Raw genomic sequence first — 14397 nt, 5'->3', positions numbered from 1 at the left:
TGCAACTAGAGAAAGCCCGTGCGCAGCACTGAAGACCCAACGTGGCTAAATATAAAAATAAATAAATTTTTAAAAAAAGTACATGGCACATAATGAGCAGTACATGAGACTTAGCTATTATTATTGCCAGATTCTCCCAGCAAATCATTACATCGTTTGCCTTACTAAATCACTCACACGCTCGGCAACCTTCAATGGCTCCCCAGCTTCTTCACAATAAAGGCCAGATCAAAGCACGGCTGCTACCCCATACTCCCTGTATCTCCTGCCACTGTTATCAGATCTCGCCTTCAGAAGCAAGATCAGCTTCTCCACCTCCAGACCACCAGGAGGAAATCCTCGCCCACCCCCCCCCCGCCCCCATCTTCCTCCCCAAGGCATGTGAGATTTTCAAGGCCTATTATACATTTGATCTCACTCATCATTTCTTCCCTTGGCTTTCCCCGTTGGGACCAATCTACTCCATGAACTCTGCACAAGGCTGTACTTGTCACAGATGGCTGGGTTTGTATGTCTTACAACTAAATTCTCCTCCCCTCCCTGATGAGCTTAGAATTCTCCGAGGGAAGCATCTCCATTATCTCGGCTCCAGCATCTGGCACACGACAGTCCCAGAGCTGCCCTCACTGGGCCCTGATGATGGGGCAGGCGCCCGCCATGAACTTCCTGCACATGAATGAAGTTAATCCTTATAGCTGCCCTTTCCTGCATTCGCTTGGTAACTGTTTGATTGAGTGCCTAGGATGGGCCAGGCCTGGTGCTGGGTGGCAGGAAAACAAGACTGATTAGTTCCTGCTCCAGGGAGATTTACAGTCTAGTAAACTAGATATTAAACTACTAGTTGGGGGCCCACAGGCCAAATTGAGCCTTCAGAATTTTTTTTAAGGCTTTCAAAATCAACAAGGTGGGCTGGGTCTTCCCTAGGTCAATGACCTCTGGCCAAAGACCACCAAGGACACACCTGTAGTTGGGTAGGTTGATTAGTCATTATAATGAAGGAAACCTCATACCACGGGAGCCGTGGAGGGTCTCAGTAAGAGGGTGCTAGAAAGGACTTAAAGAGTATTAGAGGTTTGGGGCTCATGTTAGATGATTTTGGGGGGACAGTTCAAGGAAGCCTGCATTGGAGGCTGTCAGGAAGTGGGGACAAGTCTATGATTTGATATCTTAGCAACCATTACCGAGAAGCAGAGAAGGCTAAAGCTGTGATAGGTAAAGCAGCAGTGTCACTCAGATCAGTGGGGGAGGAGGGGATGTCTGGTATTCTGTGGCTCAGGTATGATGACAGAGGGGTTTTGTTTTCATCCTGTCCCACCACAATCAGAGTGGCCCTGTCTCATGCAGACATTCTGTGAACCTGTTTGCGTTCAACAGGAGAACAGCACGGCCCACCAGCAGAGTCAGCCCAGCTCCCAGCAACACCAAGGCCCAGCTGATGCTGCTTCCTGGCTCTCAGGGGCTGCTTTCCTCCTCCTCCGCTTATTGTCCAAAGGCCAGCCCACTCTCCATCACAGTGGATCTGCTGTTGCATTTGCTGCCACTGCCTGATCCCCAGGAGCACCTGAATTCACTTTTCTGGCTAAAGACTGCTTGTTACGAAATAACAAATTAATTGCAACTGTGATACGTGCTAGGTGAGGAAGCAGTGAAGAACCTAACCTTAGGGGTGGGGGTGTGGGGGGGTGGGAGAAATCATAGCTAGCTTCTAGGTGGAGGTGACTTTTAACCTGGGACCTAAAAAAGTGGGAATTAAGCAGAAGAGGTGGGAAAGATCATTCTAGGTCCAGTGATAATTCAACTCATATTGGCTGGGGGCTTGCCATGAGCCAGGCCCTGTGCAAAATTTTCCGTGTGCCGTTTCATTTAATTTTCACAGCCCCTGATTCGGTAAGTAATGAGAGCTAACCCTGACAGCTCTAAGTGTCTTCCATGTAGGTGCCCATGGCAACCCGGCTAGGACCCTCTGAGGTGAGAACCATCATTACTTCCATTTTACAGCTGGGGAAACGAAGACACTGAAACCCTGTCACCTGCCCAAGGTTACCTGGTTAGCAAGTGATGTAGCTGGGATTTGAACCCAAGCAGTCTGGCTCAGGACCTTAGACTCTTCACTACCAAATTCTGTGGCCTTTCTATTTATTCTTGTCCCCACTTTAAAAATGAGACACCAAGAGCTATTATAACTTGCATCGGTCACACAGCTCCTAAGGCCCTGTGCAGCCAAGACCAAACTTGGGGACCTGACTCCAAAGCCCCATGATTTTAAGCCGTAAACTTAGAGAATGCATGTAGGATGTTAATTTTTTTTTTTTTTTTGCCAGCATCAATATCTAATTTTACTGCTTTTATAGAAAAGTTCTTAAATTAACTGCCAAACAGTAGGCAACTTTCAAAGCTAGAAGACAGAGAATAAATTTTACTTTATATCCAACTACTATTGGGCTGAGATAAGACATATGAGCTGAGTGAGGAAGGGTTTGGTTTAATCAAGGACTGAAGAAGGACAAACTGCCCTGGACAGTAACTGGGTGTGGGTATCTGGAGGAATCTGCCAGGGTGAGGGGTCAGACTGTGGCTTTGGGCAGTGAGCGACTCTCCAACTGGGTCGAGGCCCAGAATCCCCCAGGAGCTTGTTAAAAATGCAGATGCCTAAGCCTCGGCGATTCGGGTTCAGAGGTGCAGCCCAGGCACCAGTATCTTTAACAAGCTCCCCGGGGATCCTGGTTCACAGGTAGGTCTGGAAACTGCGGCTAGCCCAAACCTGGGGGAAGTTGGGCCCAGAAAACCAAACTAAATAGTGTTAAAGAAAGGGAAAAAAAGCAAGATTCTGCTTGTTTTGTGGCAGAAATGCAGGCGCAATCAGGGAGAGCAGCTGGATCAGGCAGAGACCCGGCATCCTGCAAATCTCATCCCATGCGTTAATCTCTGCATTAATAAAAGCGGTTGTTTATTGAGATGACTGTCCCAGGTCCTTTATGTGGATTATTGCAGAGTCCTCACAATAACCCAATGACATTAGGTATTAGGAAACTAATTCTACTACCTAATAGTATTAAGTACCATTATAACCCCTTTCTACAGATGAGGAATATTAAGCAGAGTAAGCGACTTGTCCACAGGCCAGGATGGCAGACTGGGATAAATGTCCAGCAGTCCGCCTCTGGAGCTTGGAGCTCCTGTCAACTCTGTGCAGTAGGTACCACCATGAGCTGGGCACAAAGAGGGCTCCAGGCCTGGCCTGAGTGTAGAGGGCAGTTGGCAAAACTGAGGCATGGCCAGAGTGAATGGCGGCAGGGTAGTGGAAATGCTAAGAGGAGGGTGAACATCCCTGAGCAGAGAACTAGGACAAAAGAAGGGGCAGTTGGGCTTCCCTGGTGGCGCAGTGGTTGAGAGTCCGCCTGCCGATGCAGGGTACACAAGTTCGTGCCCCGGTCTGGGAAGATCCCACGTACCGCGGAGCGGCTGGGCCCATGAGCCGTGGCCGCTAAGCCTGCGCGTCTGGAGCCTGTGCTCTGCAACGGGAGAGGCCACAACAGTGAGAGGCCTGCGTACCGCAAAAAAAAAAAAGAGAAGGGGCAGTTATTTGGTGTGGGGTCAGCTTCACTTATGGATGTGAGATTGGGGCAACTGTGCATTCACTCCACAAAGAATAAGTGCCTAGACTATGGTGCCGGGGATCCACGGTGAACACGAGGGGTGCAGCTCCTGACTTCATGGTGCTTAAGGTTCAGCAATGGGACAGACCTTGAAGTTTGTTCTGCAAATAATCATTTAAGTACTGGGACTTGACCTGGTCTGGGAGAACCGTGCGCATGCACGTGTGTTGTCAAAGAGGGGCTCTTTGAGGAAATGCCTTTAAGCCCAGCTCTGACACACACATAAGAACTGAGTCAGTTCCAGGCAGAGGGAACAACACATACAAAGGCTCCCAGGCTTGAGGAAATGTGGCACATTTGGAAAACAGAAAGGACATCAGCAAGGCTATTGCAATTCAGAGGGGAGGGGAATGTCCTGAGATGAAGCCTGATCCTCTGTGGGCAGTCTGTCATGAACCTTAAAGTTTTGAGGTTGAGTTGGTGTCAGCCAGGCAGGAAAGGTATTTAGGCAGAGGAAACAGCATAAGCAAAGGCTCGGAACCAGAAACATGCAATGGCCACCAATAAAGTGTAGGCCTTGAGGTCTCCTCACGCTGGGGCCTTGTGTCCCAGGCTTTACACCCAGTGTGTGGGGTTACTGGGAGTTTGTGTTTGAGGACAGGGAACCCAACACGGAGTCTTTAGGGAGAAGACCATGAGGTTAAGGGCCAAAGCACTTAAGTCCCAGGACCGTCTTGAACCTGTGATGGGACCTTGGCCGTGCCTCATCCCCACTTGCAGCATTACTTTGTCCAGCTGTAAAATGAGAAGGTTGTACCAGGCTCATCTCTAAGGTGGTTTTCAGTTTTAACATTTTCTTGGTGACTTCCTTTAAAATGAGAATTAAAATAAATTTGGGAGAAAGTGGGAAGACCTCAATGTAATCTTATCAAAGTTTGTGAGGTGATCAATTATATTTCAATGCTTAAGGAATTCAGCAGAAACATTATTTTGGAGGCATTAAGGAAACAACCACAAAACTTTGCTTGTTGCTGAAAAATTCAGACACCACACCAATGTACAACTGATAGGGCTAAAGTTAGTACCCCCACTTCAGATGTTCTCCACACCTCGGCACCAGACTAACTGCTTGCAAAACACTGAGAACAAGCCAGAAGCTGCTGGTGTGCTCAATCAGTCTCACAGATGTATTCTGTTTGGCCAATAAAGTTTTAAAATTTCAGAAGTTTTACATTTTTCAGTTTCTCAGAAAAACCTAAATATCTGACTGGATCCAAAGAGCAGCTTTCTCTACTTTACCACAGTCCTCACCATTCCCTAATGCCTTATGCACAGCTTACTTCTCTCATTAACATTACTTGCTTCATTCCTGTTCTAGCAGCTTTCCGTGAATATAATACTATGTATGTATGCATATATATGCTTTTTTACACTTACCTTGAGAATCTATGTCTGTACAGAGATCTAGCTTCTCTTTTCAATGTTAAGTCACATTCCACTGTCTGAATTTATTCATCTAATAAATTACTAGATTATTATTCACTATTTATCTCTGGTATTTATTCATCTAATTTCCTCTTGACATATACATACAAAGGTTCCATTTTCTTTACAGTATATAAGCTAAGCAAATACCCATGTACATTTGTTTATCAAGTTTTATAGGATAAATACCCAGAAGTGCACTTACTGGGTAAACGTGTTTCTGTACATTTTAAAATTTGGAAGATTTTAATGTAAGATTTAAAAATTGAAAGATATCACAAAATTGCCCAGTTTATATGAATTTACATCTCCAGAAAGTAAAGGAAAGCAGTATTTGATTTTCACTTCTTTAACTACTAAGGCAATGGAGCATCCTTTTATGTTTAGTGGCTCTTGAATATCATCTGCTGCCCTTTGCTGACTTTTCCGCTTGGTTCTTTTATTGATTTTTAGGAGTTCTTTATATATGAGGGACATTAGGCCTTAGTCACACACGCGCTGCTATTCTTTCCCCAGTTGTCTTTAGACTTTTCATTGTTTTTCCTTTGGAAAAATGGTAGCTTTATTTGCAACCTCATCACATGATTCTTTTTCTTTTGGGGGAGGGATCCCACAACCTGTCTTCCTTGGCAGGCACAGTATTAATAAATATATTTTTTAATTTAAAAATTGGAATGCCTTTAGCTAACAAATACATTCTCCATTTCCCCACCAGATCCAGCAGTGTGTCTACCAACTATCTCAAAAATGGCTTACTTCCTATTTTTAAAGTAATCTGTCTGGTCCCGTAAGGCAGATTATATAGGTATAAGTATAGGGGTGTGTGTGTGTGTGTGTGTGTGTGCACGCGTGTAAGTGTTTGGGTCTCTGTGTGTGTATAATTTTTACTCTAGAACTTTTGTGGTTTCATGCTGCACATTTAAATTTTAGATCCATTTGCAATTTATTTTGGACACAACCAAGAACTAGGATGAACTTTTCTGTTTTCCTGGTTGGTAGCACAAGGGAGGGGAGGCATCAACGCCTGTTTATAGATTTAAAAACTAAAAAAAAAACATTTAAAGTTTTTTTTTTGTCCCTTTAGACAAATAATGCAAATTCAGGAATCACACACATACTCCCACCACCCCAAATTACCACCTTTTCCTTTTTACCATTTCCTGCGAGTATTTTTTTCGTAGTATGTAGGTTTTTGTTTTAGAAACCTGGTTTTTGTCTGTTTGTTTTGTTTACCACATGACAACAATTTATAACTGCTACCACTTAATGTTTTAACCTAGCGGTTCCCAAACCTGGCTGGGCAGCTGGCTTCCCAATGGAGCTTGTTAAAAATAATGAATCAGCAACCCTAGGGGGCTGGCCCTGAGTATCTATCTATCTATCTATCTATCTATCTATCTATCTATCTATCTATATTTTGCTATATGCGGGCCTCTCACTGTTGTGGCCTCTCCCGTTGTGGAGCACAGGCTCCGGACACGCAGGCCCAGCGGCCATGGCTCACGGGCCCAGCCGCTCCACGGCATGTGGGATCCTCCCGGACCGGGGCACGAACCCGTGTCCCCTGCATCGGCAGGCGGACTCTCAACCACTGTGCCACCAGGGAAGCCCAGTATCTATATTTTTAACAAGTTCTGTGGAGGCGTTTGGGACATAGCCAGGCCAACTCTAAGTGACTCCCCCATCCCCCAGCCATACCTGTGATCGTCTGGGTCTCAGAGGTGATGGTTCGTGTGGTGGTCTGAGTCTGGGTGGCAGGCACCGTTTCCTCTGATACAAACTGTACTGTGCTGGGCGCCGAACCAGACGTGCCAGTCAGCTGGCAGCCGCTCTGCTTGTGAGCTACAAAGGCGTCCAGGTTGTTAAACTGCTGCTTGCAGATGCCACAGATGTGGATGTCGGGAGTCAGCTCAACCAGCACTGTTGTGCCACCTGGAACTCCATGGGACATAGGGGAAGTCACAGATTAATTCCAAACAGCTTGAAATTACAACACAAACCAGATTCATGGTAAAAAAAAAAAAAAAAAGGGCATGGTGGCAGACATAGCTAGTTGCTGGCCCAATATCTATTCCACTCCCCTCTTCTTGCAAACAGAATCCCAGTTCTTCCCTAGCAGCAATGTACCCAGACCCAAGTGATGCTCCTGATCATTGCCTACAGGGGCACTAGTGGTATTTTATGTGAGAAGGTTCTCCAATGTGCAGGGCTACCCTACACGTCAAAGGACCAGCAGCCGTCTCCTATCCCAACTAAAAGGTAGCTGTACTTCCCAGTCACTATGAAAACTAATGTCCCCACTATTCCAACCCCCTACCCCATTATGAGAACCACTAGTCTAAATAATCTTGGTCCACTACATACTTGGGAACCCCTCCAGCACAACGCTGGAGGAGCTTCTGGGAAAAGTGTGGCTTTCATGATAAAAAGGGATCTGACATGGTTAACACTGTCCACCTCTTCTTCTGGCCTTGAATGCAGATGTGATGCCAGGGCCTTCTGCAGCCACACTGTAACCATGAGATAAATGCTAAGATCTCTACAAAAGCTTACTTCATGGATCTCCTGAATCAACCCTGGAATCAACCAATTCTAGACTTCTCATTAGGCCAGTGTAGTTCAGTTTTGTTACTTGTAACCAAAATTCATTCCTAACTGACAGAGGCATTATTTCACAATAGTAATAATACAAAGAGTTAAGACTGTATTAACATTTGCAAAGCACTTACCACAGTCCTGGCACTATATTAGAAAGTGCTATATAAATGTTTTTTAGATAAAGAAATACAATTAATAAGTCTCTAACTAATATGACTACCTTAATTTTTATTTTTAAAAATTTCTTTGCCTTATTACAAGGAAACTCATGTTTATAACAGAAAATTTGGAAGAGGAGAAGCAAGGAGGGCAATCACTCACAATCTTTCCACCCATGTGTACCATGAACATTACAAAATATTTTCTTCCATTCATTTTCAGTTAAAAATTGTTTAAGATCCTAGTGCATTGTACATTAATCTTTTTCCCACATGCTATCGCACAAGCATTGTGCTATATCACTAAAATCTCTATAAAATAATTATTTAATGACAACACATTATTCCATGTTTTCCAAGCCTCATAATTTCTCAGTAGCTATAAGGGTTTGTATATTATTCCCAATTTTCCCCAGTCTAAACAGTATGAGAACTACCTTTGTACACATATGATTGGCATCCATGCATCATAATCTTTTTTGGAAAATTTATAAAATATTTGCTTTACGTCCAATTTCCCCCTTCCAACCAAGATAAGACATCTCTGTGAAGAAATACAATTTGGTTGACTTGCTATGAAGAGATCCTCTGGGCTGAGCATGGTAATGTTTTGTAAGCCATTTTGCAAACACCGAAATCAATGGATGGAAGGAATGGACACTTTTCTTCTCCTCTGGAACACTGCCTTCCTGTAGCTACTAAGGTGCCCAAGCTAAGAGGAAGACAAGGAATCAAGAGATGTAGTGATTGCATCGCTGGGGATTCCTTAATGATCAAATAGGACTGATACCCAGGAAGAAATGGGGAGAAGTTTCTGCTTCATACGATGGTTATGAGGATTAAATGAGATGGTGCTTGTAAAAGGCCAGCACAGGATCCCCTCCCCCAGCATGTCACCTGGTGGGGTTATTACTGAGGTGCCCTATTTGAATTTGAAAGTATTCCCTCCGAAACTTTGTATTAATTGAGACCCAATAACAAACAATGGGCACAATTTGTGCGTATCACCAACAAAAAGAATTCCTTTATCTTTGCAAAGTTCTCCAAACCTGTCTCCGCATCAGAATAAGGGGGCGGGCCGGGGGTGGGGGGTTGTTTAAATATGGCCACGTCTGAGCGCCACTTCGTAGATACTGAGTCATAATGGTGGTGGGCTGAATGCGGGCTGAGGTTTAGGGAAATCTGCGCTTTTCACAAGTTATGCATGGAATACACAGCCAAGTTTGGAAACCAATGTCTCCAAAATTGTAAACAGTAACAGCTAACAAGCTAAGCGCTTACTAGGTGCCACGGGTTCTCAAACTTTAGGTGCATCAGAATCGCCCAGGATAAGGCCGCCCTCCTCCCCTCAAGCCCACCCCGCCACCTGATGGGTGGGGCGCAAAGAGCTTTTTTTCTTTTTTTAAGTAAGCGCTCGAGCTCCCAGGTGGCTGGTTTGCGCTCAGTCCCTGGTCCACACTTTGGGAAACAATGCTCCGGGCGAAACCATGGACTTGAAAAAGGCTGTCTTCAACAAGAAAATTAAAATGAACCCCAAACTCAAAACGACCACGGCCCTGTTCCCCATTCAGATCTCCAATGTGGAAAAGGCTTTGCAGTAAGCCGGCAGACCTCGTGAAAGTCCCCGAGCCCCAGACTTCCAGAATTTGGGGCCGCCGAGACAGAAGTTTTCCCATCGGCGTTGCCGCGGTTACCCCAAATCTACCTTCAAACTCCGCCGGGGGGCGGGGAATGCCCCAAGGGGGTGACGACTGTCTGAACGGCACGCCCTCCCCCACCATTCCCTTCCAAGTGATCTCCGGAGGCTGGAGAGCGGCCCCCCCTCGCGCCGGCTTGGGCCCCCCCCGCAGCCCTCTCCGGCGCCTCCCGCACGGCGCGCCCGCCGCGGTCCCCGAGACGCCGGCTCCGGGCCGTCACCCTGATTTCGGGGCCCCGGGCCTGCTAGCTGCGTCGCAGACGTGCTTGGGCCCGGGCCCCGGAGCGCGCACTGGGCCCCGGAGCGCGCGCTGCGCCCGGAAAAGCACTTACTTTGCACCGAGCCCGGGAAGCTCTCGCCCTCGCTGCTCGCGTTCATGGCCGCAGACTGGGAGGTCCCCGGCCGGCCGGGGTGCCAGGGTAGGGGGGCGCGGGTCTACATGGTGCAAGGACTTTTCCTTTTATTTTTCCACACCCCCCAGCCTTCCTTCTCCCAACTCTGCGAGGCGGGGAGGACGGATGTAAAGCAAGCTCCACTTCCGCTGCCTAGAGGGCGCTGGCCGGGCTCGGCCGCCCCAACCTGCCTTTGCATCAGCGGCTCCCGGGGGAAGCAGCGGTCCAATCCCGATGCCCGGGCCGCGAGGCCCTGCACCGCGCCCCCGGGAGCCGGATGGCGCACACGCGTCTCCGCGGGTTGGGCGACCACGGGCGGCGAGGGATGCGCACCCCGGGCTGCGGCAGCCGGCGCCCAGCTCACACCCCTGCGGTCTGGGTCAGCGCGTTTGGCCTCCCCGGCTCTGGCGCCTTTGCACCTGCAGCCCTGGGCGTCTGGTCCCCACTGTGGCCGGGCAGCCGTGTCGCCCCCGGGTCGCCCGGGTGGTTTGCAGAGATGACCGAGTCGGGCTGCAGTTGGGTGGGTGCGTGGGGCGCCGCGGGCTTGGGGTGAACCCTGGCTGAGCGTCAGCGCCCGGCAAATCAGCAGAGCGCTGGGCGGGTCCCCTGCCCAGCTAATGAAATAAAGAGGACCGTGATCACGTGCCTGAGTAACAACTGGGATCAATCGCTGTAAGCCCCCTGCTCCGGGGGTCTGCCAACTTTTTTGTGCATCACAGTCACCTGGAGAGCTTGTTAGGACGGAGACTGCTGGGCCCACCCCAGAGTTTATGACTCAGTGCGTCTAGGGTGAGGGCCGAGGATGAGCATTTCTAAGTTATAAGGTGAAGTTCCTGCTATTGGTGGACGCTGCTTTCCCTGATCTGACCGGTTGCCTGACTTCATCTCTTTACTACTCTCTCCTTCCCTCAGGCGGCAGCCCCAAGCACTCTCCAGCCTCAAGGCTTTTGTGCTTACTCTTCCCTCTGTATCCACCTGCCACCTTCCATATCCCCTTCAGGTCCTGATTTCAAATTCCCATCCTTAGAGAGGCCCTCCTTGGCGAGACCATTCTAATCCTGCAGTCCCTCCTCCACCACCCAATGGCTCCCCGTTTCCTTCCGGTCTGCTTTATCTTCTTAGAACTTATCAAACCTAACATTGTATAATCTGGAATATATCTGTATCTATCTATCAATCCATCAGTCTATCTGTATATCTGTCTATAGATGACAATTTACTTATTACCTGTTTTCCCTTGCCCCTTACATTCAATAAATCCTAATGAACGTGGGATTAAAAATAAAAATCTCTTTGCCTCAGTGGGCACTCCAATCTGGACTTGAAATATCACATGGTAGCGCTTGGCTAGGTCTGAGAAGCCGCTCCTTTGGATGAAGCCTGACTTCTCCAGTTTACCCCAGTCTCTACTCCTCCTTATTACTTCTTGATATCAAGACTGAGTATCAGTTCCCCTAGATCACTGTCCTTGTGCTGCATGTATTTGAATTTTTACATTCATATAAAATGTATTTATACAAAATTTCCAACATGTTTCTGATAGAAAAAGGGATTTACCCCCACTATGGTTTAAATATTCCTTTTGACTAAAAATCTCCACCAAGGAATTACCTGTATTACCTGTGCTATGTCATGTAATCCTCAGAACAACACAGAGATAGACACTATCATACTAGTTTATAGATGTAGAAACTGAGCCTCTTAAAGGTTAAATAAATTTCCTCCAGTCAAAAGGCCAATAAAGGACCAGCTCAGTTAAGAATCCTTGAGGGCAAGTATCAAAACTGTAGAAGAATAGAGATTTGCATATGCTTCAAAGTCAATCAATTAGAATTATATCCTTCATTAAACGATTCCTGGCAGGAGATTTCCAGATACTTTCTTCAATTATTAAGAAAATACACAATATTTTTTAAATTCTGGTAATATTAATCATAACAAGAAAAATGAGGCCATAGTCACTGGGTAATTGTCATAAGTTTTGTGAGCAAAGATATCCTTCTCTTAACAAAATCATTTATAATTTCAAGTGATCAAAAATTTTTTGACAGTAGACATTTTAACAAATTTAGTTTCCTATGGCAACATGCACAATTGACTAAAATATAAGTTCTCGAGGCAGGAACTTTTATTTTCTTCTTTGTTGTACACCAGCGTCTATAAAAGTGCCTGGTATCTAAAAAGTGATGGATGGATGGGTGGTTAGTATCATGGTTACTTTGGAAGATAACTATTAAAGCAAACCTTTGACTATTACAGAAAAGCATTTTTCCCTTTTCAGTAAACATACAGACAAAAGTGTGGTATAATGACAGAATCTAGAAAAATTATAGATTCCATTTAAGTTGTGTGGTAACTGGTATGCAAATACCTTTTTAGTCTCCTTTATTTTCCTAGACAAAGGCTAACATGAATGGCTAGCTTTGCATTTTTCAGAAGTACTTGTGTCAGCAACCTCTCCACTCAGTTTCCTCAAAAGTACTACCAGAAAATTCTGGCCTGAAGTTTCACCTATAAATTTAACCGAGGCTGAGCTGACCCTGAGTCTGTTGCCCTTTGATCCGTTCCTTGCCACCCTGCTCAGCTCTGCATGTCAGGGGAGCTGACCCCTGTCTGTAATTTCCAGGCTCCTGGGGCTTCTAGCTTCCTGTTGGGTTTGCCTAATGGATGGAAGGGAGAAACCAGAGTATTTCTCCACCACTCTCCCTATCTGGGTGGCAGTGGCTGTGTCTCTGCTATGGCCCCGGATCCCAGAAGGGCCCAGTGTGGCCTCAGCTTCTGGCAGGTGACTGGTTCCTGGTGTCTGAAAACATGTCCTCCTCCCTTGGTCCCCAGCCTTCTCCCTGAGGAGCAGGGGTAGTGACTTCCAGCCGTTACTAATCTCTGGTTGCCTAACCGTTCCCATTTAGCCTTTCAGCTCTTTCATCACCTGTGAATCAATTCCTGACATCAACTTTACTTAAATCCTCAGAGTTGCTTTCACTTTCTGGTTGGGCTCTGGTTTAAGGTTTGGATTAAGGTTTGTGGGGCTTATAATTTTCTTCTTGCTTTTCTGGACGCGGCAGGTGATTCTTAACTGGAGAGTGCCTTAGAGTCTCCAAGGGAACATGCTGAGAACACACATGCTCAGGCACCACCCAGATGCATTGGAATAGAATCTTGGGGCATGGGCTCCAGGCACGTAGCATGGAGAGACGTCGTGGATGACACTAGCAAGCCCCTCCTGACCTTTTCACTGAAACCTGATCTGAAATCTTGGAGCAGACCAGGGGAAAATTTTTTATATTCCAAAATTGATTCACTAACAGTATTTAACAACTGCATGCAGTCCTCACATAAAAATGAAGGTCAATAAAGAAACACTTGAAAGTTAAATAAGTGCTAAAACCTACTGTAATAGGATATAATCAAGACTCAACCTGTCGGGCATTAAGTGGTGATTATACAACCAATTATTTTGATGAGAGCTGGCTTTGAGTCTTGCCTGGCATCTAACTGAGGGTGGCACACCTGTGTTTTAATAGTATATTCACTTAGATAATTTCATACGAGCAAGCATACACATGCTTGATTTTTTCACTCTTTTATGTTAATATCTTAACATGAAGACAAACAGTATAAAAAGGTATACAGTGAGAAGTGGGCGCCCCTTCAACCTCTCACAGCCCCCCAGTTTCCTTTCCAGGAAATAGTCACTATTACCAGTTTCTGGGGTGTTCTTCAGAAAGGTATATGTATATCCATCCATTTCTTTTTCTTCCAAATAATACCATAATGCAAACAACACTCTACAGCCTGCTTTTTTTTGCATAACAATGTATTTTGGAAAATATTGCTTACAAGTGGATCTAGATTTGCCTCATTGCTTTAGGAAGATTTCAGGTTTCCATTGTGTATATACATATACTAAAATTTACTTTAACATTCCCTGTTAATGAACATTTAATTTGTTTTTTTGTTACCACAGACAAAGCTGCAATGAATATATATCTGTATCTATGCCTGTACAGAAGAGAGTATATCTGTAGGATATGTTCCTAAAATAGAATTGCTAGGTCAATGGGTATATGCATTTAAAGTTTTGATGCTTTCCAATGGCACTTAGAACTCCCATCAATAACTTGTTAGGACACCTCTTTCCTACATCCTAACTCACACAGTGTTATCAAGTTTCTGATCTTTGTCAATCTGGTGGGTAAAAAAAAATGCTATGTTGTAAATTTAACTTGCATTTCTCTAATTATGATACAGTTCTGAATTTAAGCAACAAAACAAACTCCTAACACCTATCTCCAACAAAACAGAACAATGTAGTTACAAAATGTGTAATTATTGATTCAGAAGAGGTTCAAATATAATGCATAGATGGCTAAGAAGACACTTTGTTCCAAAGTCTGAATGTCAAAGAGCTAATGTGACAGTTCATGTGAACTTGTGGGGGGTCCCCAATGTGTTAAAAGTTAGCATCTAAT

At 45.6% G+C, this 14397-nt stretch overlaps 1 protein-coding gene across 4 annotated transcripts in view; it reads right to left on the bottom strand.

The window, feature by feature from the left end:
* The window catches only part of ZFP64 (ZFP64 zinc finger protein), an 83248-nt gene extending 73184 nt beyond the window's left edge, over positions 1 to 10064 (bottom strand). The window contains exons 1-2 of one of the 4 annotated variants that reach the window (XM_081256758.1): positions 9866 to 10064; positions 6780 to 7019 (exon numbers count right to left, since the gene is read on the bottom strand). In XM_081256758.1, the coding sequence (XP_081112884.1) occupies positions 6780 to 7019; positions 9866 to 9911 (286 nt within the window). In that variant the 5' untranslated portion in view covers positions 9912 to 10064. Of the gene's footprint in view, positions 1 to 6779; positions 7020 to 8274; positions 8546 to 9865 lie in introns of those variants that run through there. The other 3 variants (XM_081256755.1, XM_081256756.1, XM_081256757.1) reach the window with 3 other exon arrangements.
* Positions 10065 to 14397: the final 4333 nt, after the last annotated feature.

The sequence above is a fragment of the Mesoplodon bidens genome (assembly GCF_964165515.1).
Source record: "Mesoplodon bidens genome assembly, chromosome: 15".
Taxonomy (NCBI): Eukaryota; Metazoa; Chordata; class Mammalia; order Artiodactyla; family Ziphiidae; genus Mesoplodon; species Mesoplodon bidens.
The sequence above is the reverse complement of the archived record's forward strand: the minus strand, read 5'-3'. Positions and strand labels throughout refer to the sequence as shown.